This window comes from Hyperolius riggenbachi, chromosome 3, assembly GCF_040937935.1.
Source record: "Hyperolius riggenbachi isolate aHypRig1 chromosome 3, aHypRig1.pri, whole genome shotgun sequence".
NCBI classification, from domain to species: Eukaryota; Metazoa; Chordata; class Amphibia; order Anura; family Hyperoliidae; genus Hyperolius; species Hyperolius riggenbachi.
The window spans coordinates 268,544,999-268,570,599 of NC_090648.1; the positions used below are offsets into that span (position 1 = coordinate 268,544,999).

Here is a 25,601-nt window from a genome sequence, read left to right on the forward strand (position 1 = left end):
TGTTATGGCTCTGGCTCTCCAGGGTTTAATGGTAAATAAGGCCCAGATCACTAGCACTCAGTTTGGTAAGCTAAAGGTGCGTACACACCTTAAGACCTGAAGGTAAATCTGAGGCAGGCATCCTTGTAGACTGTTCTAGAATGGATGAGAGATGGAGGTAGTGAGGTTGGTATAGGCCTGTCCACTGTTTAATGCAGCCTAAACTGTGAACAGGCTCATTTATCAATTAGTAACACCCTATATAAAAGTCAACAGGCGTTTATAAAAGACTTTTTAAAATGTATTTTGCTTTTTACCCCTTACTAAAATAATACTTACACACATCTGTGATTGGTATAGGATGTACAGGATGACCTAGTTGTTTTTTAAGGTATAAGCATTTCTTGCATGTTTACTTATTTGACTGTGCCAAAAGCCACCTTTGTGTTAGTGTAGAAAATTGCTATGCTGCAAGCAAGAATTGTGTTTGCATTTTCACAGTACATAGAGGAGTGTCTATTTGCAGTGCTAGAATAGTAAGTGAATGTCAGCATGAATGAAGACTTATGCTGGGAATACACGATGCGTTTTTGCGTTCGTTTTTGCCGTCGTTTTCGCTTTCGATCGATTCTACTCCCCATACAACTTTTGTTGTGAAACAAGTTGAACAACCAAAAAAAGTGGTTTGCTATTGTTCACACAACTGATAAGACTGATAAGACATCAATCCTACAGTTGGATTAACATCTTATCAGTTGTGTGAACAATAGAAAGCAACTTTTTTTTTCTTGGTTGTTCACCTTGTTTCACAACAAAAGTTGTTTGATAATTGAGCTGCATAAAAGGCCGCTGTTGAGCGTGTCTATGGGGCTTTACATACCTTTTTATACTGCATTGGGTAGTACAAAGCTAGCAGCTGTGGCTGTGTAATGCCTATCGAGCAAAGTTTATGCTGATATCATAGATGTACTAGTGCAGGATGATAAACCATTGATATCAGGCAGATGCTGTTTAGCTGATCTACACAAAATGGAAAAGCGTATGCCTAGCTTAAAGTGCATCCGAGATGAAAAACTATAGCAAGTAACTTGTCTATATATCTTGTCTAAAGCTTAGATTAGTTTACACAGTAAATCTAGCTGCAAACGGCTTCAATAGTATATGATTATTTCTTCCTGTGATACAATGGGAGCAGCCATATTCTGCTTGTCATTATTACACAGGCAAGCTGCTCTGCATCTCCAGCCCTCAGCCTGTGAAAACTTCACTCCCCTCTTGCACTTGCAGCATGGGACTCAGAATACCTAGGCGTTGCAGGAGCTGGGGGCGTGGATACATTAATTTACATGCAATTAGGAATAAATAAAATGAAGCCTTTAGGGAGAAGAATACCCAATAAACGATATGTAAGGGACAGAAAAAATTAAGGCAGCAAAAGTTTGTCTCGGATCCACTTTAAAGGTCTGTACACTCACTAAAGTCACCATACAGAAACAAGCTTTGGCATGAATGACATTACCCCAGCAAAAAGAAATGACAAGTATTTTAAATTACATTGTCCTCACACAGCAATATTCCAAACGACTATTGTTTAAATACTGTACTGTGCACACAAGCGGAAGCAACACTTGACTTGACATGCACACATACTCTTGAACATTGTCGTTTGAATGACGTACACGCCCAGCTGACTGCATGATATCTGCCGAATGATCGTCTGAGTTGATCTGCAACTTGGATTGGGCAGAATACCTAATATCAATTGCCCATCATTGTCATTTTATGTCATTTAGCTATATTTTTAACGATTTTCTCCAGATACAGAATTAGTTTGACATTTCAAACTACTTTAATCTAGCATGTGCACAAGGCTTAAAGCTGACCTGAATTCAGAACAGCATAATAACCTTTGTAGAAAAACATTTCCTTGTTGCAGCTAATAGAGCTCCTACAGAGATGCTGCAGTGTGGTTACTTCCTTGTGTCCTGGGAGCACAGAAAGGGTTAACCTCCTGTGTTTACATATTTGCTCAAAACTCGGCAGAGAGCTGGCAGCTCAAATAACACTGGCTCATGAATTGCAGATAAGCGAGAATTAGACCGGCTGTTCTCTAAAAACACAGGGTGGATTTTTCAGGCCCACTTTAAGACCTTATTAGGATGAATAAACTACCAGTTTCTGGTACCCCTTGCAAATTCTCTACTGACAAGATAAAAAAAAAATTCTCTATAGCTGTATAGATAGTGTCTTTGCGCTATCTCACAAGGCCATTATAAAGGTGTCTCGGGCTATCTTGTCCAAAATGTGTGTGTGTGTGTGTGTTGACACAGCTGCCTCAAGATGCTGTTTAACAATCCGCCACAGCTGTCACTAAATTACAAGTGATGTTCCAGTGCATTGCTTTTCTTTGTTCCCCATGCTGGAGGATGGTAATCGCATGTTTGCCACCCATCATTCCTGTTCCCCTTTACCATAAATCCCCACATACTTCTTAGCATATTGGTGTTTTTGTGCAATGCTCATTCTAAAAAACTGTAACCCTAAAAAGCAATGAAGTAAGTTTATCATAAAACTTTAGCACGTATATAGAGCTTTAGTCTTGAAGTTAGATTTTTTTTGTATTAATAAAGCGGAATATAACCCTGCATTTCAACTTTGCTCTAAAACATTATTTACAGCATATTATATGCAGCCAGCATTTTTTTTACTAGACCAGCATTGGAAGGATTACACACAGAGGTTTAAAGTTCCGTGGAGAGATGTGCAGAAGTTCAGATAGATACATTTAACTAAATAGAATGCAACAAGTGATAAATGTTACACACTCTTTGGCTGTCCTCCAGCTCCTGCACAGTCAGAGAGAGAGAGTCACATTCCACACTTAGATACATTTAAGTAAACAAAATGTATCTATTTCAGCTTCGGATGCGTCTGCAGTTCTCTCCAGGAACTTTAAAGCTCTGTGTAACCCTTCCAATGCTGGTCTAGTAAAAAAAAATGCTGGTTGCATATAATATACTGTAAATAATGTTTTAGAGCAAAGTTGAAATGCAGGGTTATATTCCGCTTTAAGCAGATTCAGCTCTGGCAGGAACGCAGGTGGAGACATGTAAAGCCACATACACACCCTCAACAAAAGTCTTTTTACTATAAACAACTTTACAAACGACTACGATGAAAAAAGTTGGAAAGATGCGTCTTGATGTGCAATCGACTCTTATACACACAGAACGACTTGACAGATGACTTGACGAACAACTACAAATTTATCATTTCTCAACTGGTGAATGACTAATGTTCTAGTTAGTAATGGAAGTAGTTGAAAAGTCATAGCAGATTTTTGTACGCATTGCCATGTTGGACACAACTTCTCTCAGTCGTTCGTCAAGTCAATCCAACAGTTGGATTGACTTGAGCTGCGTCTTATCAGTTATTGGACGCCTAACGCCTTGTCGTTTGCACTTTTTTTACTTAACAAAAATTGTCCAACTTCTTCAAATTGTTTGATAATCGTGCATTTAAAAGACTTTTGTTGAGCATGTGTATCAGCCTTAAGAAGCTAGTAAGTCATTTAACTTGTTAGTGACCAACCCAAAAAATTACTGTTTTGATTAAATGATCAAAGCTTGTTTTGAGTGACTGAGTGACTGTGACTTTTGCCAGAGAAACACAGAAAACCTACTGTGTGCTCCAGAGTTCAGAAGTGGATTTTTGAACGGTTTGGGGAGTACATTGAGGACTTCACATTTCAGCCAGAAGAGAGCACAGTGGAAACAGAGGAGCCACTAAGCGCTAGAAGGTGAGTTCTTGTCTCTCCTCTATTGTTACTCAGGATGTGCTGCAGTTGACTGTTAAATTTACAGTTGTTCTGTATGGTATGATGTTTTATTACATATTTTAAGTTTGTTTAAAGCCCTTTATATAGTATACCGTACAGTAAATTCCCATAAGGTGCTCATAACATAAAGTAAAGCAGCCGCCAACCACTCTCTAATCTAATGCATTCCTGATGTTACCCTCTGAAAACAGCTACTTGACCACACCCTCTGCCAGAAGCCAGTGTGGCTCGGTGGACCTGGAATCTATGAACTGTGTATAGAATAGTGGCAGTTATGTCAATTGCAAATAACTCCAAATTGATTCAGAACTATGCAAACTTTTAATGCAAAGCTTGAACATTTAACCCCACCTCATGTTTATTTAATTTTAAAGATGCAGAATTATGTTAATGAAGTATAAATTACGGCAAGTTGATGCAGATCTATGCAAACATTTTTTGCCACCCTCAATTTTTAATGTGTAACACTTGTGTAAAGTTTAGAGGTAGCCAGAATACGGTAGGGGAGATGGCTTTACAGGGCCGTAGTGAGAGGGATCTGGAGGCTGCCATATTTATTTCCTTTCAAATGATTCAAATTCTCTGTTCTGCTGAGCCTCTGACTCTAATACGTTTAGTCCTAGACTCTGAACAAGCATGCAGATCAGGTGTTTGACTTAAGTTCGACTGTATTTGTTGCATGCTTGTTTCAGGTGTGTAATTTAGACACTACTGACGCATGAAAGTTCAGCAAGGCTGCCAGACAACTGGTATTGTGTAAAAGGAAATAATTATGGCAGCGTCCATAGCCCTCTCACTTCACTTGTCCTTTAAATGTCCTTTCGAATACATGAAAATGAAACAGTACCAGAGCTTCTACGCATGGTTCAGGAAGAGAGTCTGCATAAAAATTGGTTGTAGCACCTGGCTGATAAGTTGGACAAGCCAGATTTCTATTACACTGGCCTGGCACTTGTGTTGTGTTACCACATTGAGAGGTCCTTGAAAACTGTCCACCTACTCTGAATACTAATAAACAGTGGAAGGCTAAAATGCACTTACTGGTTGCCCAATGAATATAAGATATCAATGTAATGATGAATTGCCTTTTGTTACATTTTAGTGGCTGCCTACCGCTACATTTCATTTATTCTGTTTTTCATCCTGGAGATGGCCTTCAAGTGATGAATATGCAATTCTATACTTTAAGAACTCATTCACATAATTAAAAATATGTTTGAATTTCCCTATAGGTTGACAGAAAATATGAGAAGACTTAGTAAGTACTATCCATTACTTTGGAGCTACTAGTTTCCCCACCCTTGTTGTATTATAGCCCAGGAATATGATTTGATTCTGCAGTTGAAGAACCTAGAAGCTGTTATTGCCAAGAGCCTGTAAGTGCTTATAGCATTTCCCATAATTGGATGGCTTGTTCTGAACTTTGCACTGTACACTTCAGTTTTTGAAATGTCTGTTTCAGAACATTTTATGACTTCTGAATCTGGTGAAGAAAATGCTAATTAAATACATGTTACTAGCCAGACTTCAATATTTCCATTGTGTGCCTAGGCATTTTATCCTTAGCCACTATATATTCTAATGAAGGCATGAGAGGCATTGGGAACGGCATAGAACTGTGGCAGCCTTCATATGTTATACGGATATTTATAGCTTGCAAATATACGAAAATGTAAATTCAATATTTTCAGGGATTCATTAATTATGACAGCTCAGGAGTGGCGATATCTGGTAATGCCAGGGTGGGAAATGGCTTGAAACGTCCTATTGATATATGATGCTGAAAAGCTTTGTTTTTCTTTTCTAGAGCGAGGTGCCAAACCTGTTACAAATTTTGTAAAGAACCTTTCTGCCTTATCAGACTGGCATTCTGTCTATACTTCTGCTATTGCCTTTATTGTAAGTATCAATGAAATCGCCAAATGTTTTTAATAGATACCTTAGTGTTCATCTTAATTATTTGTAATATATCCTAATCTATCTTAAAGAACCCTTTGTGCTAGATATAGTGTTTAAAAAATGTTGTTCTAAAAGGTTCCTACTGCTTCTGAAATGTTTTCTCTCTTTTCTACTGTTGTAAATGTTCTGTCTTCACTCCTTATTCCCCCCCCCCACTTTGAAAATTGTATTAGCACTTAAGCATTACATTAAATGCACCATATTTTTCTGACTGTAAGACGCTCCTGACCATAAGACGCACTTAGAGGACAAAAACCAGGAGAAAAAATATATATTAAACTTGGTGCATCCATGGTGATGGGATATCTTGTGGATTATGCCCCCTTTGTACCTCATGTCTCCTTGTGTCTCCCTTGTGCCCTACTGTGTCCCCCTGTGTCCTCCTCTGCATGGGCACAGGACAGGGAGTTCCCGACATTGCGGCGGGTTGGAGGTTCGTATTGAGAGGCGTTCACAAGTCAGGAACTCCCTGCATTTGGACTATAAGACACAGTGACTTTTTTGCCCACTTTTGAGGGAGAAAAAGTGAGTCCTATAGTCCAAAAAATACAGAGTGTAATTTTTTTTAGGGTACCTGTCCCAAGACAAAGCTACCTAAGGTGAGCACAGTGGTATGTTCATGCTACCTGTGCACTGTCCGTTCCTCTCCCTAGTCCATGACAAAGTCAGAAAGGTTCCTCATTCAGCTTAAGTCAAATTTTCACACAGGAAGAGGCAGGCTTGCCACAATGTTCCCTCCCATCACCCTCCCATTCCCTACTCTTCCCTCTAAGGGGATTGAAATGGCAAAGATGAGAAGGGAATGGAAGAGGAATAGGAGAGAACATCACAGCAAGTCCCCCCAAAAATTATATATGGCTTTTGGCTAAAGTCAAATTTTCAAAGGAGTGATTATAGAAACTGGGGGAATGGGGAGAGGAACAGACAGAGCCGGGACAAGGTCCTCCAACACCCAAGGCTGAGACACCAAAGTGTGCCATCCATGCCTCCCACCCCAGCCGTCACACACTGATTGCTATTAGACTAAGAGGCACCCCAGGGCCCCTAACACCTTAATCTCTGGTTATCTGGCTTGTAGTCACTTTTTGATGTATCTCTTTTTCTTATTTCTTTCTGCTTCAAACACAATTAGGACTGAAAGCTGAATGAATTGTGCGCCCCCTCCTACACTGCGCCCTGAGGCTGGAGCCTATCCAGCCTATGCCTCGGCCCGGCCCTGGGAACAGAGGACACACTGAGTTGTCTATCCAGCATGGACACAACCCTGTGCTTACCTTAACCACTTGCCGACCGCCCACTACCTAAGTGGCACCCCAGGACCACATAACGTTACCTGGGGGACTGAGTAGCCGGTGATCGCGCGCATAGATGCGCGCATATCCGCCGGCATTAGGCTCCGCCCACCCGCAACGTCAACCTGCCGGCCAATTAGCAGCGTCGGCGAGTTGTTAACCCTGCGTTCCCGCATACAAAGTGTATAATACACTTTGTAACGTATACAAAGTGTATTATACAGGCTGCCTCTTGCCCTGGTGGTCCCAGTGATCGAGGGACCACCAGGGCAGGAGGCAGCCCTTCTAGTATACACCCAAGCACACTGATCCTGCCCCCACTGCCCCCTGATCGCCCACAGCACCCCTCAGACCCCCCCCCCCCCTGACCACCCCCTCAGACCTCTGTTTGCACCTAATCACCCCCCTAATCACCCATCAATGACTCCCTGTCACTATCTGTCAATGCTATATTTTAGATTAGGTCCTAAACTGCCCCCTGGGGGCTCCTGTTCACCCCCACACCCTCAGATCCTCCCCAGACCCCCCCCCCACCTGTGTACTGTATACATCTATTCTCCCCTGTAATCACCCACTGATCACCTATCAATCACCTGTTAATCACCCATCTGTCACCACCTGTCACTGCCACCCATCAGATCAGACCCTAACCTGCCCCTTGCGGGCACCTGATCCCCCGCCTACACCCTCAGATCACCCGCAGACCCACCCTCAGATCACCTCCCAAGTGCATTGTTTACATCTGTTCTCCCCTCTAATCACCCACTGATCACCTGTCAATCACCCCCTGTCACTACCTGTCACTTCTACCCATCAGATCAGACCCTAGTCTGCCCCTTGCGGGCACCCAAACACCCGCCCACACCCTCAGACCCCCTCTGATCACCTCCCCAGTGCATTATTTACATCTGTTCTCCCCTCTAATCACCCATCAATCACCCCCTGTCACCACCTGTCACTGCTACCCATCAGATCAGACCCTAATACTTCCTTGATGTTACAGAAATGTGTAGGTTTTCCTCAAATTACTGAAATTAAAGGTTTAAACTATGGCACACGTATCGTTTCTGTGCAGCTAAATGTCAATTATAGGTATACGCTTAGATTTTTTATATGGTCTGGTAAACCATTCATACGTCCTTCATATTGATGGCCTGATTTACTGCATTGCACCATTAGTTTTTATTCAGCTTTTGGCAGAAATCTGTCTGAAAATTAATCAAAATGTTGTTTCAAGCTTTGTATTGGCACATGTAAAGCCATGTAGCCGCCAGACTCGTGCGAAGGCCAATTTAGAACAAGAATCTACTTTTCTGATTGATTTTTTTTTTTTTTTGCTTGATATTTTGATTAAGAATATATTTGAATGGGCTCTAGTTTCTTTTTTCTTTTTTTTTTTTACTATTTTCTTTTTGTGAAACTGCATGTCTGATAAAGCTGTTGCATAGTGTGTGGCTGGTTTAAAACTGGGTAGTGGGGTGTCAGGAAAAATGGTGGGGAGTTTAAGGAAGAGGAAAGAGATGGGAGGCACTTATGTACCAGGAAAAGTACTACTTTCCCACTGACCATACAGTAATTCTGCCCATCTGCTGTGAGGTGTCTTCCCTCAATTCCATGTAGTGCAAAAACCAGTGTAAGAGGTCAAGCTGCATGGAAAGAAGTGCTCACATTTATATTCCACATTCAATGCTCGCACGCTAGAGGCACACAAGCAATAAACTGCATGAAGTTATTACTTGGTATCCATAACTTAATGTACTTTGTGATTTTTCTCTTAAATTCTCATAAGGCAAGGGTTTTAAACTCAAATACAAAGTGAGCCAAAATTTAACACTGGGACCAAGTTGTGGGCCAACCTCAGTGTCTGCTGGCCACCTCCTTATCTTTTTAAAAATCCCTGTTGTGTAGTGTCCCCCCTCCCTACCAAATACAGTTCCTTGTTGTCTAGTGGCCCTCCTCATTTCCCTATACAGTTCCCTGGTGTCTAGTGGTCCTCCTTCCCTTATATCGTTCTCTGGTGTCTATTGCCCCCCCCCCCCTCTCTCCCTGATGCAGTTTTTTGTTCTTTCTTTCTTCTTCCTCCATATAGGGGCCTAGAGTGGGCCAAACATAATGCAATGTGGGGAAACCACTTGTAGGCCATATTTGGCCTGCGGGCTGTAAGGCAATGTAAACTGTAATATGTTTAACTAGGTGACTCTTTGGAACCTCTGTTGGGTTTTTAGCTGCCTAATTCTCTGTTAGTGATGCTCCCTTTAGTGTGAACAGGAAGAAAAGGGAGAGGGCCTCCATGGTGCACAAATGGCAATAAAATTCTTATATAGATGAAGAAATTTAAAAAAATTGGTCTGTCTTAAAGGAATACTATCGATGTATGCATTTATTTTTAAATGCTGTATGTTGTAGCACACATTAGGACAAGTACTAGGAGCAATTTGATTCCTCACACAGCTGTTCCTCTCAGCTGTAAAATCCTCCGTCAGTTTTGGCGTCAGTGTTGGATACAAAATGTATCTAAATACTGAGGGCTCCCAGAGGGCTAGGCTAGACCATGTCTCTGCACAGGGAAGTTGCTATCAACTCCTCAGTTTATAGTTTACTTATCACCTTGCTGAAAGAATCTTATTGATATGGTGGTAAGGGGTTAAAGATTCTAGCAATGTGTTTATTATCTTTGCTTCTCTTGACTGATAAAGATACTAATAATGCTAATTATGGACAGTGGTCTGCCCCTCTCAATAGCTTGTAAAGTGGATGCAGCCTGGAGTGAATCATCACCACAAGCAGGCAGCCAGTCTGAGTGTAAACACAGACTAGTGTTATAGCTAGTTATATTCCAGCAATATTATAGCTCATTTAGTTACCTGTTACCACTCAGATCAGCCTATTTCTCCTCATGTCTCCTGCATGCTATGAGTGACACAGTGAAATATATTTGTGAGCTGTGTGACAGAGTAACCAAGCAGCTCAGGGTGACCCAAACTACTATGAGCTGTGTGAGAAATGAATTTTTAAGCAGGGATAGTGAGAGAGAGACCTGGGTGAATAAATAAAGTGCCCCTAGCACTAGTGGTAATGTGTACACTAATATAGAGTATTAAAAAAGTCATTTCAATCGATAGTATTCCTTTAAGCATGCCAATTGTGCAGTAAAATGTAATTTTGGACCTGCACAAATACAAAAACATCAGTCTGTTATTCTTGTACTAGAAAAAAAACTAATTCTTGTAAACCTAATACCTTCATTCTTGTACTGGAACATACTAGAGTACTAATGAGCTTGGCATTGACCAGCCCAGTCCTGGGCAGACCTACGACTGTCCTGCCCCCATACAAATGCTCCTAAACACTGCAGAAATGGACTAGTGACCTGGTGCTTCTAGTAAATGGCACTTGCACATGCTGGCTGCAGAGATTAAGACTGCAGCAAAGCCATGAGAATAAAGAACAGCTGATTCCATAAAATCATCCCCTAAAAATGCACAAAATACATTTTCAGCAACTGGGAAGTTAAAGGGTAGCTCAGAAAAGTAATGTCGAACTCCAATTAATCTGGTACAATGTATTAAGTACTATTTACTTACTGGTGTATTGAAAAGTTATTTTATTTAACCTATGAAAACCTCTCCTGTGAAGAACTGCAGGAAAAAAGTTGATTGAATCAGAGCCTATGACTTTTTCAGTGTTCTCCAGTCACTAGATCTAGCCCATTGTGCAATAGGCAAATGCTGATACCTTGCAGTCTTTGTCTGGTCAGAACAATGCCTTCACCCACTGCCACCACCCATTTACACTTACTCAAGTGACAGAGATCAGGGACACAGCAGCGTACATTGCATCCAACTACAAAATAAACCTATCATCTCACATAGTACAGAAATCTGTACAAATATCACAGCAGCCGGTAACACTGTACTCAAGACTTATACATCTCAACCACTATGCAGTCTTCATGTGATTGCTGGGCTGCTGTTAGGATGTTCAATAAAGGAAAAAGAGTTTAAAGTAGGCGTTCATGTCTCTGTCCATACACTTCAACCACCGCTCTACTTAAAACTTCCATATGCCTAAAGCCAAACTCCCATATCTCCCATATTTTACCTCTAAAAGCCTTTATTCCAATAACACTACCTCCAATATTCACAATATTGTGTCCATACACTGCCCAGTATTCAAGCCATTGTATAATGCATAACATTATCCCCATTAGTGTGCTACCTTTATGTGTATGTACTTATGCACTAAGCAATGCAGTCTAGGTTTATATTACAATGCACTGCCAGTAAACCTTTTATAACGTCACATACTATACTCCAGAGAGATCTTGCCTGATCATGTGTAAAAATAGAAATCCCTTTACAGCCTCTGCTCCCTATGGGGATTTGTCCGTGTCCTGTGAGGTTGGAGTTGGCAATATGCTTCCAAACGGTCCAATATGGTAGAGGGCAGAGAGGGACTAATTAGGAAGAAAGGAGGAAGTACCTCTCCTGTCTCGCTCAATCCTCCCTCAGCCCTTCTATCAAACAACAAAACACAAAACTGCATGCAGCGCACCTCCTCATCCACTGGCCACATGCAACACACACACCAGCATGCATACACAGACGCATACACAGACGCATACACACACTTATACACATACACACACACATACACACTACAGACGCATACACCTACCTTATACACACACATACACATTACAGACGCATACACCTACCTTATACACACTCATACACACAATGTACATGCAACACACACATGTGCTGCACAAAATGCACTGCATATGCACCCTAGTGCAATACAAACCTGCACTGTACACTGCCTGTCCACCTTCTCCAGCACTCATTCCTCATACTAACCATACCCTGTTGTCCAGCTTGAACTATTCCCAGCAGGCAGCAGTTTGCTAGTGTTCTATAAAAATACTGTTTCTAAAAACTGCACTTAGTATGTTACACAGTACATTTTTCAGAATTACTGTCTGCATTACAGATCAGTGGAAATGTTTGTTTCAATGTTTCATATATGATCCTTGTAGTCAGCATTTTGTAATAACTCTTTCTTTTGTTTTCTAGATTTACATGAATGCTGTATGGCATGGCTGGGCCATTCCTATGTTTTTATTTTTAGCTATTTTGAGGTTGTCCCTAAATTACCTCATTGCCAGGTAATTGCTCGTTTTATGCTGCTGCTTTTTTCCATTCTTATTATGCTTTCAGTACAGTTATTATTAAAGATGTGCAGGATAATTGGGGCTAGCTGTAGACCTATTTCTTGCCTGCACTAGAGTCCCCATGAGGCCGTTCAGATGTACAGTAAGGATCCACCTGCTCCCCTTCCTGACAGCATCTGCTCCAATAGGCATGAGCTTGTTGCTGGATCTGATGTATATCAGGACTTCTGTATCATTATTTTCGCAGTGATTGTGGCTTTTGTATGCTCAGGTCTGCTTTCTGTTGCAAAGAGTTAAAAGTGATAGCTCAATGCATTTGTGATGTCTCGGAACTATTTGAACTTTGAAGCCCACCTTGGGTACAGATTTTATGAATAAATGCGTTACATGTCCGTTGCATACATTGCATTGCTTTGTTTTGTTATATACTGCTCAATGGTCTCATTTGTCCAGAAAAACTATAGTCTGGTCCATAAATATTGGGACATCGACACAATTCTAACATTTTTGGCTCTATACATAACCACAATGGATTTGAAATGAAACGAGCATAGTAACTGTTGGGCATAATATCAAAAATCAATTATTTATTTTTATCTGGTAAACTAGTAATAAGGATGCTAACCAGGCAATCCAAAAGTTAATAGAAGTGAGTAATGCCCCAAAAAAGACAGGCCAGAAGGACTGCGCTCCACAACACTTGACAGAATTAGAAGTATATAGAACCCAAAATGTCACCAGTATAGGGGATCCGCAAACTTTAACAGAGTACACACTCTCCAGTCACGATTTTAGTCCACAGGGAAAGTTGCGATCACAATCCTGACCTCTCAGCGTGGCATAGGATGCCCCTGATGAGTCAAATGACGAAACGCGTAGGGCGGAGCTAAGGAGTCACGTGGGACGGAAGGAGGAAGCTAAGCGGGGACTGTGGTGTGCAGCGTGGATCCGACCGCGGCGGTGCTGACACGCTCATAGAAACGCTTATGCACTGGAATCCGGTACGCATGTTTTATGCAATTTTAGCAAAAAATGAAAAACGGTTTTATGCTATGGAAGCTTCGATCTATATGTTTTAAAGGTCCTGAATTGTGATTGCCCAGGCTGGAGGGCTTATATGCTTGAAAAACAAGAAAGTATCTGGTGAGTGCAACTCACTAAGGGGGTGAATATATACCCCCCCGTGTTTCCTTGATATACTGGTGGAGGCAGTTTCACACAATTGCATGAAGTGAATCACTGGGTGGTTCATTGGAAGCAATATTGCACTATATTCTCATTCTTTTCAGGGAAATCCTATGCCACGCTGAGAGGTCAGGATTGTGATCGCAACTTTCCCTGTGGACTAAAATCCAAAAGTTAAGTCACTCTTATTTTTCTTCTCCATAAAACATAATTCCCAGGTTTCCCTGCCTCTTATTTGGCGAATCAGCTGATTTTGGCGCGCGGCTCTAAGAGCCGAGCGCCGAAACTGGGCGCCCCATAGCAGCAATGCTATGCTGCGAGGGGCGCGTATCGGTAATTCAGGGCTCTGGTGGCTGCCTCAGAGTTTAGCGGTAGCGGTGAGAGCCGTCATTCGGCTCTCACCACGCCGAACTGAATGGCGCCACATTAATATGCACGCCTTATTTGGTACATCTGCTGCACAAAGGAAGTTGCAGGGCATGCTGGGTTTTCTTTTTTCTTTACTTTCCCTTGACTAATGCAGCCTGATTAGCTGAAGTCTCTTTCCCTCCTGTTTTCTCCTCCCACACCTCTGTTCCTCCCTGATTGGCTAATATTTCTCATGCTGAGATAATGCAGTCTCTACATTTACATTCGGGGACGACGTGGAGGCGGGCGTATGCTGCGCACAAGGCCGATTCCTGAGAGATTTCATGCTAGAATTGATCGGGAATCGGCTTGCGGTGTATGAGCAGCTGAAAGATCTCTCTTATCAGATTCGATGAGAGAGATTTGTCTCTTGGTCGAATATGCCCATACATCACTAGATGTATGGCTACCTTAAGGGAGGAAATGATGTCAGGATTGGCTTCAAGATAGACAGACAAAATGGAAAATCCTTAGGATTCTCTTTTTTTACTTTAGAAAAATCACTGAAATCAAAATGTGAACAGTCCAATACATTTGTTGTGTAAGTAAAGCAAGTATCTATCTACTTATACATGTGTTTTTTTCTGAGATAGTATGGCTGACAGCTCCACTTTAAAGGACCAAAATTAATGGGACCGAATAAAATCATAAAAAAACCTTTCACTTTTGAATACTTTGTTGCAAATCCTTTGCAGTCAATTACAGCCTGAAATCTGGAATGCATAGACTTCACCAGACGTTGGGTTTCATCCCTGGTGATGCTCTTCCAGGTCTTTACTGCAACTGTCTTCAGTTCCTGCTTGTTCTTGGGGAATTTCCCCTTCAGTTTAGTCTTCAGCAAGTGAAATGCATGCTCAATCGGATTCAGGTCAGGTGACTGACTTGGCCATTGCATAACATTCCACTTCTTTCCCTTCAAAAACACTTCAGTTGCTTATGCAGTATGCTTTGGGTCATTGTCCATCTGCACTGTAAAGTGCCATCCAATGAGTTCTGAAGCATTTGGCTGCATATGAGCAGATTTTTTTCCTGAATTCACCCTGCTGCTTTTGTCAGCAGTCACATCATCAATAAATACAAGAGAACCAGTTCCATTGGCAGCCATACATGCCCACGCCATGAAACTACTACCACCACCATTCTACACTGATGAGGTGGTATGCTTAGGATTATGAGCGGTTTCTTTCCTTCTTTATCCTCTTTTCTTTTCTTCCCACCACTCTGGTACAAGTTTATCTTGATTTCATCTGTCCATAGGATGTTGTTCCAGAACTGTGAAGGCTTTTTAGATGTCGTTTGGCAATCTAATCTAATTTGGCCTTCCTGTTTTTGAGGCTGACCAATGGTTTACATCTTGTGGTGAACCCTTTGTATTCACTCTGGTGAAGTCAACTCTTGATTGTTGACTTTGACAAAAGCAGCAGGATGAATTCAGAAGTGTTTTGGGCAATATTTGCTCATATTCACCCAAATGCTTCAGAACTTATTGGACATACTAGTAGGTCAACTGGCTTCCCTACAAAATCATCTCTCAACTATGTTGGGCACATTAGATTGTGAGCTCCTTTGAGGGGGCAGTTTGTTTCAGAAAATGTCAGGTCATATTAAAATATGATGCATTTATATAGCGCTATCTTCCTAGACATTGGCATTTCCAGATTGCTGTCCATGTTCTCCTGCAGAAGCTCAAACAAAAAAAAAAGCATTATTGAAGATTGAAGACAAAGTGGTCAGCAAAATAAACTGAGTACAGCAGATTAAGAACACATCATGTTGACTTCCCTTGACAAGCGGAATAATATCTGATTGAACCATCAACTCAGACATGGCAGAAACAAATAGGACCCCAGTATACTCATATACAGTCTGGAGACATCTGATGAGAAGTGGTCTTCATAGAAGACTTGCAGCTAAAAAGCCATACCTCTGATGTGGCAACAAGACCAGGTGACGTTCCTATGCGTTCCTATGCATGAAAACAAGAATCAGTATCCAGAAAAATGGCAGCAGGGGCATTATTCATGCATCTAACCGTGAAATATTTGACTGTAACTAAAGACTGCTTTTCATAATGTCTGAAGAGCGTGAAATGGATGAATGAAGCCCATTGGAAGTTTCCTACAGGTTTGGGGCTGGATGTCTGCTCATAGAGTTTTGGGCAAAATTGATGGTCTCTGTGCTGTCAGATACTTAATCATTCAGTACCACTAAAGAGGCATGTTATTGGTCTCACATTCAGCCTGCAACAGGGCAATGATTCCAAACATACACCCAAAGTCAGCAAAAAGAATAACCAGGAGTCCTGGATTTGATATGGCCCACATAGTCGTAATCTCAAAATAGTCTGTAGGATTATTTTAAGGCCCCACTTTCGCTGTGTGATGGTGTCTGTGCTGATGCAAAATCGCATCCAGAACCCCCCTGTCATGCAATGTCCAAAAAATGCAGCAAGTTTATTTTTTTTCCTGCCTGTGAATCGGAAGCCACCTATTGAAATTGCATTCCGGAAAAAAGTAGGAAATTGCAGCCATTACATTAAAAACTGAGACTGCCTTAATCTACAGAGCTGTGCTTCTAGATGCATTGAGACCACATTTCTGTCAAGTTCTTTAAAAAAAAACATAATAATAATAATAATAAATTCAAATGCACCTAGAAGAATTGAATTGCATTATTTTTAAAGAATCTTCACCACTGCCCGAAATCAGAAAACATTGCAATGTATTTATTTATTTATGTATTTATTTATTTATGCTGGGAAACGTTTATTTATCCTTTAAATATCTAGTTTTCAATCATTTGATATAGCAGACTTAAAGAGTAACTGTTAGCCCCCAAATTGAAATTTAAAACACTATTGCAATGTTTTATTTATTATATAAGTGAGCCAAAAAGCCAATGTACAAGTTAAAAATCAATCTAATTTTGTTACTATCTAACCTTTTCCCCCAGCTCCGGACGCAAGCCGCATATCAGATACTGTAGCATGCAGAGCATGCCTATGTCTGGCCGACCCCCCTCTCCCCCCCCAGGACCAGGTGCCAATATATTCTCCCCACCGCAGCTGACCGCTCTGACACGGAGAGAGAGCGGCAGCACTTCCAGAGCAGCACCGCAGAGCAGCCGCCGCCGAGTCACATGTGAGAGAATCACATGTGAGAGAGATGCACGGCGCTGGCTGCTCTGCGGTGCTGCTCTGGAAGTGCTGCTGCTCTCTCTCCGTGTCAGAGCGGTCAGCTGCGGTGGGGAGAATATATTGGCACCTGGTCCTGGGGGGGAGAGGGGGGTCGGCCAGACATAGGCATGCTCTGCATGCTACAGTATCTGATATGCGGCTTGCGTCAGGAGCTGGGGGAAAAGGTTACATAGTAACAAAATTAGATTGATTTTTAACTTGTACATTGGCTTTTTGGCTCACTTATATAATAAATAAAACATTGCAATAGTGTTTTAAATTTCAATTTGGGGGCTAACCGTTACTCTTTAAAACTATATCATTGGACTGTCTTTTAATTGTAAGTATGTACTTTGTAGTTTAGGTGCATGATCACTTTCTGTGTTTTATTTTTGTTTGCTATTAATCATGTGCTATGAAGTTAACACTTTATAGTTGTTTATTATATGTAACTGATTATGTTTTGTTATTTGCACCAGATTTTTTTAATGTGATATAATTTGTGATCTTGCACTATAGGGGATGGAGAATTCAATGGAGCATTGTGCCTCAAGTATCAGAGCCCATAGTAAGTCCTCATTCAACAGTCTTGCAGTACATGTTGACTGTGGAGCACCATGTTATGATTAGCACTGTTAACAGAAAAAAGTCATTTATGTTGATCACAGAAGTGTTGATTTGCTTGTTTTTCTTTTGCATACAGGTTGGGTTTGTTACCATTTTGAAATGTTTTGTAGCACATAATAAAAAAATTGTGCTTATTATCAGGGCTGTGGAGTCGGGGCAATATTTGGGTACCTGAAGTCAGGAGAAAATGCACCGACTCCGACTCCTAATGAATTTAAACTATAATTAAAATAGAAAATATGATAAAATGGTCTATTTCTCAGGTAATAGTCATCATAAATAATTTATATATACAGTAATAGCTGTGCTTGTTCCACAAAAATGAAACAAATCAAAAAATAGTTACTTGTGCTGCTTCAATAAAGCAGTCCCCATATTTTTAAAGTCAGATATACATATCTGATTGTGACTGTATGGTATATATGATGTGTACAAAGGAAATATATATAGAGAGAGAGAGAGAGAGAGAGAGAGAGAGAGAGAGAGAGAGAGAGAGAGAGAGAGAGAGAGAGAGACTAAATAACATATATGCCTGATGTGTAGCTGTGTCACTAATAGAGATGATCAATTAGATGGAAATAATTCTGCGTTGATGCTGGTTTATGCAAATGGATGCACTCCTTTTACCCATGAAATCAAATAATTTGAAATGTTAAAACATTTTTTGGGTGAATATGAATTAAAGGGTACCTGAGACGGATGAAAAAAAGTTTTTATACATACCTGGGGCTTACTCCAGCCCCCTTCAGGCTAATCAGTCCCTCGCTGTCCTCCACCACCTGGATCCTCTGCTATGAGTCCCGGTAATTCAGCCAGTCAGCGCAGTTCTGGCAACGTGCTTCTCCCACTGCCAGGAGCATTCTGCTCCTGCGCTATAGTGCTGCTCAGTTGTAGTACACTCCCAGTGGCAGAGTGTGTGTATGTGCATGTGCACTACGCCCGACTGGCTCAAGTACCTGGACTCATAGCAGAAGATCCAGGTGGTGGAGGAGGGCAGCGAGGGACTGATTAGCCTGAAGGGGGCTGGAGGAATCCTAACCTAAGGAATCGGAGTTGGTGGATTTTTGTACTGACTCCACAGCCCTGCTGATTATATCTCTACATGAGCAAGAAACCTCACTTAGACTACCTCACTTCAGGACAGTGGGTGGAATATTTTATAACACTTTGTGCTGTTGTAAGACGGGCATACATCTAGATCTGCTGGGTTGTAGTACACTTGTACCTTTAATTCTACCAAGCCATAGAATCTGTCTTGCAGATGCCTGTTTCAGACTCTTTTGGCATTCTTCAGTGTAATGTAAGGATTAGAAATCATCATTTTTTTGGCAGGTCTTGTAAATCAGGTGTTACAGGGTGTTAAATTATGTAGAACCAGAACCATTTAGATTTTTTTTTATAGTAGGTCATAGAATCTGTCTTGCAGATGCCTGTTTCAGACTCTTTTGGCATTCTTCAGTGTAATGTAAGGATTAGAAATCATCATTTTTTTGGCAGGTCTTGTAAATCAGGTGTTACAGGGTGTTAAATTATGTAGAACCAGAACCATTTAGATTTTTTTTTATAGTAGGTCAAAAAATGCAGAAGACTCCTGCTTAAAAAATGGCATTTGCTGCCTTAAATCAATCCTTAAGCTAAAATAAACACATGAGATAATGGCCTCAATTCATTAAGCTTATCTCCTGTCTTTAATACCGTTTCTATAGTTATCACCATGGTGATGAGTCATGTCGTATTCAGGAAACATTTTACCTCAGGCAAATCTAAAGTTAACTCTTCTGTCTTTGTTAACTCTTCAATCCTTAAAATAACTCCAGAGTTAAAGACAGGCTGTTTATTAACTGCGTGTAAAAATAACTACAGTGGAAGTAAATTAACTACAGAAGAGGTTACTTAAGGAACGAAGAGATAAAATAACTCTCACTGTGTGGAGGTAAGTTTTTTTCTCTTGCCTTATCTCCAGCATGATCTTAGTGAATGGAGGCCAATGACCTCCATTCACTAAGATCATTCTGGAGATAAGGCAAAAGAAAACTTACCACCACACAGTGAGAGAGTTATCTTATCTCTTAATTCCTTAATTTACCTCCTCTGTAGTTAATTTACCTCCTCTGTAGTTAATTTACCTCCTCTGTAGTTAATTTACCTCCTCTGTAGTTAATTTACCTCCTCTGTAGTTAATTTACCTCCTCTGTAGTTAATTTACCTCCTCTGTAGTTAATTTACCTCCTCTGTAGTTAATTTACCTCCTCTGTAGTTATTTTCACACACAGTTAATAAACAGCCTGTCTTTAACTGTGGAGGTATTTTATGGATTGAAGAGTTAACTTAAAGACAGAAGAGTTAACTTTAGGTTTGCCTGAGGTAAAATGTTTCCTGAATACTACATGCCTGATCACCATGGTGATAACTCTAGAAACGTTATTAAAGACAGGAGATAAGCTTAGTGAATTTAGGCCAATGAGTTGTATGTGTAGTACAGCTAAGGAATAGAACATGGGTAGCAAAGAAAGTCTCATGTATTCCAGTGCAGGAAGAGTTAAAAAAAAATCAGGTATCTATGCAATAGAGCTTTTCTGAGCTCATCCACCAACATGGGTCAGTACAGTCCTATTTTCCAAAGCAATTAAACAGCAGAGAACATTGAGCTACAGATTTAGATAAGGTTTTACTGCAGGAGAGTTCAAAGGGTCATTACTTCTGCTTTGTTTTATAACTTGAAAGGGAGAGTGTGCTTTTTAAACTGCAAATATTACAGAATTATGCATTTTTATATAAAAAGCTATATAACTGAAAATAAACATATGAGAATCTTTTCTTTGCTACTAATGTTCTATTCGTTATCCATATTACACATACAATTCATTATTTCATTTAAAAAAAATGTCCACTTCAGGTTTGCGTTAGAGGGTACCTGAATTGACATGAGATAGAAACATAGGTACATATAGTACTACTGTAGTCCCTTTCTGTTTTCCTACACGTCAATTGATGAGACCGTCAAACACATAATCAAATTTAGCCTTTCTCCTGGAAAGTAAATAGTAGGCAAAACTCTTATCTGGCTAAGCAAAGAGTGCTGATAAGGTTTTAAAAGTTCAAAGGGTCATTACTTATATATGTTTTGCTGCTGAATGAAGTAGATTTTACACCACACTGTCATTGCTGCTGTATAGAATTCAGTTTTAAAAATGAGACCTGAAAATAGAAATAAGTCTGTCCTATGTTATTTATGTTCTGTTTACCATTAGTACTACACGTACCATTACCCCATACATTTATTCTTAGTTCGGGTTTGCTTTAAAACAAAAGTCTTATCAATTTTTACTTCCACATTAGTGCAAAGCAACAGCTATAATGCATCACCTCAGAATAGTGAGTGGTGTATGCAAGACATTCTTTTATGCCCTTGCAAGCAATCAACTGCTTCTTTATGTGTTTAATCTGCATATTTCCCTCGCTTCTTGACATGTGTTATGGCTGTTGCTTCTCAATCATGTTGAGATGCAGCTTGGTAATAGATTTTATTTTACCTAGGCACAGCTTAAAGGGCATCTGTAGAGAGAGGGATACAGAGGCTGCCATATTTATTTTCTTTTAAACCATGTCAATTACTTGGCTGTCCTGCTGATTCTCTGCCTCTTATGCTTGGTACACAACATGCAGTTCCACAGCAGATTGATAGGTTGAATTGATCATTTCCAACAGGTTCGATGCATGCAAAGACTAAATATTGCAATTGCACTGCTATTTTTATGATTCACAGTGTTTTCCTGTGTATTTCCTGTTTTTTGGTGTGATTTGGCATGTTAATATTGATTTTTGAAGGAGAGAAGGAAAGCGCCGGCACTGCTGTAAATCACATTTATTTGTTTTGCAATCAAAAACGTGCACATACATGCAGGCATGAAGACATTGTAGTGGAGACACGTACCCTGAGGTGGATGGCTGTGGCGTGCAGAGGGAGGAAGAGCCTGACGGCCGTTTCGCGCTATGCGCTTCTACGGTGGCTGCAAACGAGGTGATGGGACAAGCGGCCTAAATACCTTTACTAGGCGGCGTGCGGCGTTCTTCCGCCAAAAGTCCCGCCCCTCTATCAACACTGGTGACTCCGTCTCGGCTGCGTATAGCGGAAGCGGGTCCGGGGCGATACACTTGCTACGATCGATGTGGAGAGTCTATACAGCCGCATCCCACATGATTTGGGGGTGCGGGCTGTGAGAGTCTTCCTCGACAGGACTGATAAGAGCAATGAATACAAGGATTTTTTTGTGTGAATGCCTTACCTTTGTTCTGACCCACGACGCCTTTCTTTTCGACGGGAGTTTGTACTGGCAGGTGGCGGGGACGGCCATGGGAACGGCGGTCTCCTGCACCTATGCCAACATTTATTTGGCATGGTTTGAGGAAATATACGTCCACACAGATGCCAATCCTTTCCGCGGGCAACTTAGGATGTGGTCCAGGTATGTGGACGACATCCTTATTTTTTGGTCAGGGACTTGTGCAGCTTTTTATAACTTTGTGGCGTATATTAGTAATAACCCAGTGAATATGGCCTTTACTGCCATTATCAGTGAGAGCAGGGTGCCCTTTTTGGACTTGGAGCTAGTGATCCAGGGTGACACCCTGGTCCCCAGAGGGTTTCGGAAACCCACTGCCTCAAATGCCCTCCTACACAAGTCAAGCTTCCATCCCCAACATGTAACTCAGTCAATACCATACAGCCAGTTCCTCAGGCTGCGCAGGAACAATGCAGAGGATGACACCTTTATTATGCAGTCAGAGGACTTGGGAGGCAGACTATTGAGTAGGGGATACGAACAGGAGACAATCCAGAGAGCCTTCAAGGCGGCACATAGGATTGACAGGAAGGATCTCCTTAGAAGACACAAGCGCAGGAGGAAATCCCTTAATGAGGGCCAAGTTCCATTTACATTCCAGTATTCTCCTATGGCCAGCAAATTGAAGGAAATCGCGAAGAAAAATTGGGACATTCTCCTCGGGGACCCCCTTTTGAGGCCCCTAGTTAAGGATGGACCTCTTTTTTCATATAGGAAGGCCCCAACCATTGGATCCAAAATCACTAGGAGCGAGTTTGTCTCGCAAAAAAATTGCAACTGGTTGAGCGACCATCTGCCACAGGGGAACCACCGGTGTCGTAGGTGCGTATCGTGTGAGTTTATGGCCACCGGTTCCCGGCACCAAGTAGGTCCTCTCTCGCGCTTTACGCGGGAATTCATTACTTGCCAAACGTCGTTTGTAGTGTACGTGTTGTGGTGCCCCTGTGGCAGATTTTACATAGGAGAAACCATGAGGCCACTCACAAGGAGATACCGTGAACACTTCCATTCCATCGAGTCAGGCAAGGGTTCTACCCGGGTCATTACCCATATTAGAGAAGCCCATCAGGGGGATCCCACGAAATTGACCTTTGCCGGATTAAGACATGTGTTGCCCCCGAGACGTGGAGGCAACAGGGAGAGGATCCTAAAGAGAGAAGAGGCACGGATAATATTGCAATCCGATGCGATGGGCCCTCTGGGCATGAATGACCATACTGACCTTGCATGTTTTTTGGGTCCACAGATCTAACACATGTGGGCCATTTGTACCTATGAACCATTATTTGCATTTTACCTTTTTTCTTACATAAATGTAATGAGCACCTCCCCAGGGGGGTCAGATATATGGTTGCCCAGCCCCTGGCACGTTTTTGGCCATTCCCTGCTCTTGACATATAACCTATAGATGTATTTCATAGGGATAGTTTGTCCATATTATGACGGGATTCCCCTTATCCCCCTGGATAGCCTTTCCAGATTAGCTGTTTTTAACTTTTCCCCTCCCTGTTTTTATCATCACTTCAGGTTTGTTTAATAGTCACATGTGCAGGGTGTAGACACACAGTTAGATGCTATGAGCACTTTCATGCCATGACCCTAGTCTTTAATATTTCATGGCTCAAATAAAATATTTTCCAAAATTAGCCATGCACTATTTTATGAACTTTATTAGGGCTGACTCTGAGTACTAATTTCATACATGTTATTTATACATACATACACACTAGGCCATGCCCCTTACATCTGTTTACTTATCCCCTCACATATGGCCTTTGATGTAGCTGCATATTCCTATATGCCACAAGATGGCAGCACACCCTCCCAGACGACGGAGCAGCCTGAGTCGCAATGGCCGCTTGGGGAACCTAATACGAGCGTTCCCCTTACAGGCCTCCGTCGCTGGGAAACACCTGACGTCACCCGCCTCGGGCTGCTTCCGCTATACGCAGCCGAGACGGAGTGACCAGTGTTGATAGAGGGGCGGGACTTTTGGCGTAAGAACACCGCACGCCGCCTAGTAAAGGTATTTAGGCCGCTTGTCCCATCACCTCGTTTGCAGCCTCCGTAGAAGCGCATAGCGCGAAACGGCCGTCAGGCTCTTCCTCCCTCTGCACCCACCGGCACGCCACAGCCATCCACCTCAGGGTACGTGTCTCCACTACAATGTCTTCATGCCTGCATTTATGTGCACGTTTTTGATTGCAAAACAAATAAATGTGATTTACAGCAGTGCCGGCGCTTTCCTTCTCTCCTTCAATGCATAGACTTACTGCTGCCTGAGCACGCTGGGATTCACCTGGCCGCACCTGACTGTGTGGGTTGAGTCATCCTCCCCCCTCCTTCCATCCCTACAGAAGTCCACTATCTGCAGTGCCATCGTTTTCCACACCTCTACCCCCTACAGCATTAATATTGATTTTCATTGACAAAAAACCAATTGCTTGAAAATCTGCATACATCTATATCACTGAGACTAACCTATGTACTTGCAGCTCTATAATGATGACATTAGCCTTAAACATTTAGCACATCTCACATATTGATTTTCACTCTGCAATTGCGTTCACTTTTTTCTGACGATTCCATGAGCAAAAATTAAATGGAAATCTTAAGAAAACTGTATTTAACACCATGTCTAGAATGTGATTTTCTTCTTTTCCATTGACTTCAACCCAAACTAAGGAAAAATGAAGCATGCACTATGTTTGCATTTGGAGGAAAGTTAAATCATGACATCAAACATAAGCTTGGAAAAGCTTTGGGAGGCAGTAGAGGATAGAGGGGCCTGGCATGCTATGATCAATGGGGTTGCAAAGAGTTGGACATGACTGAGTAGCGACTGAACAAAAACAAAAATCAAATTGCATCAGTGGAAAAAGAGCACTGCTATACAGTGATAGTCGGTGTCCTTTCAATTTGTGACTCTTGTGCAATTTGACTTTTGGATCACAACACAGTGGCAGTCAGCGACCACGTGGATTATAGTGCAGGAGATTTGGGCACAGCTCATAGACTGTAATAGGAATTACGGCTATATTGGCACACAGTGAGTAACTTCGGTGCCGTCAGAAGACTGAGCTGAAGTTACTTTTAAAACACTATTCAGCCCCCAGCTATAGCTGGAAGCCGAATTACATACTGTAATTTCCCACCACGAGGACCTAGAGGGGGAGTAGTAATTAACGCCGCTGGGAACTTGTGCAGGAGCAGGGTAAGCCGTATATCGGCTGTATCCTGCACCAAAGTCTCCTGGCAGCTCTCGTAAGCGCAGTCCCTTAAAGAGGAACTCCAGTGTAAATAATGTAATAAAAAAGTGCTTAATTTTTACAATAATTATGTATAAATGATTTAGCCAGTGTTTGCCCATTGTAAAATCTTTTAAATCCCTGATTTACATTCTGACATTTATAACATGGTGACAATTTTACTGTTGGCAGGTGATGTAGCTGCTGCATGGTTTTTTGGCAGTTGGAAACAGCTGTAAACAGCAATTTCCCACAATGCAACAAGGTTCCCAGACAGGAAACTGCCAGGAGTATGTACTCAAGAGTTTCTTGTGGGAGGGGTTTCACCACAATATCAGTCATACAGCGCCCCCTGATGGTCTGTTTGTGAAAAG

General features: G+C 41.6%; 1 protein-coding gene across 2 annotated transcripts in view; it reads left to right on the forward strand.

The window, feature by feature from the left end:
* Positions 1-25,601, forward strand: part of GRAMD4 (GRAM domain containing 4) — a 157,985-nt gene that overhangs the window by 102,320 nt on the left and 30,064 nt on the right. For both annotated transcript variants that reach the window (XM_068276318.1, XM_068276319.1), the window contains 5 exons: positions 3,643-3,778; positions 5,050-5,075; positions 5,625-5,716; positions 12,144-12,235; positions 17,529-17,577. In XM_068276318.1, coding sequence (XP_068132419.1) covers positions 3,643-3,778; positions 5,050-5,075; positions 5,625-5,716; positions 12,144-12,235; positions 17,529-17,577 — 395 coding nt within the window. The remainder of the gene's footprint in view (positions 1-3,642; positions 3,779-5,049; positions 5,076-5,624; positions 5,717-12,143; positions 12,236-17,528; positions 17,578-25,601) is intronic.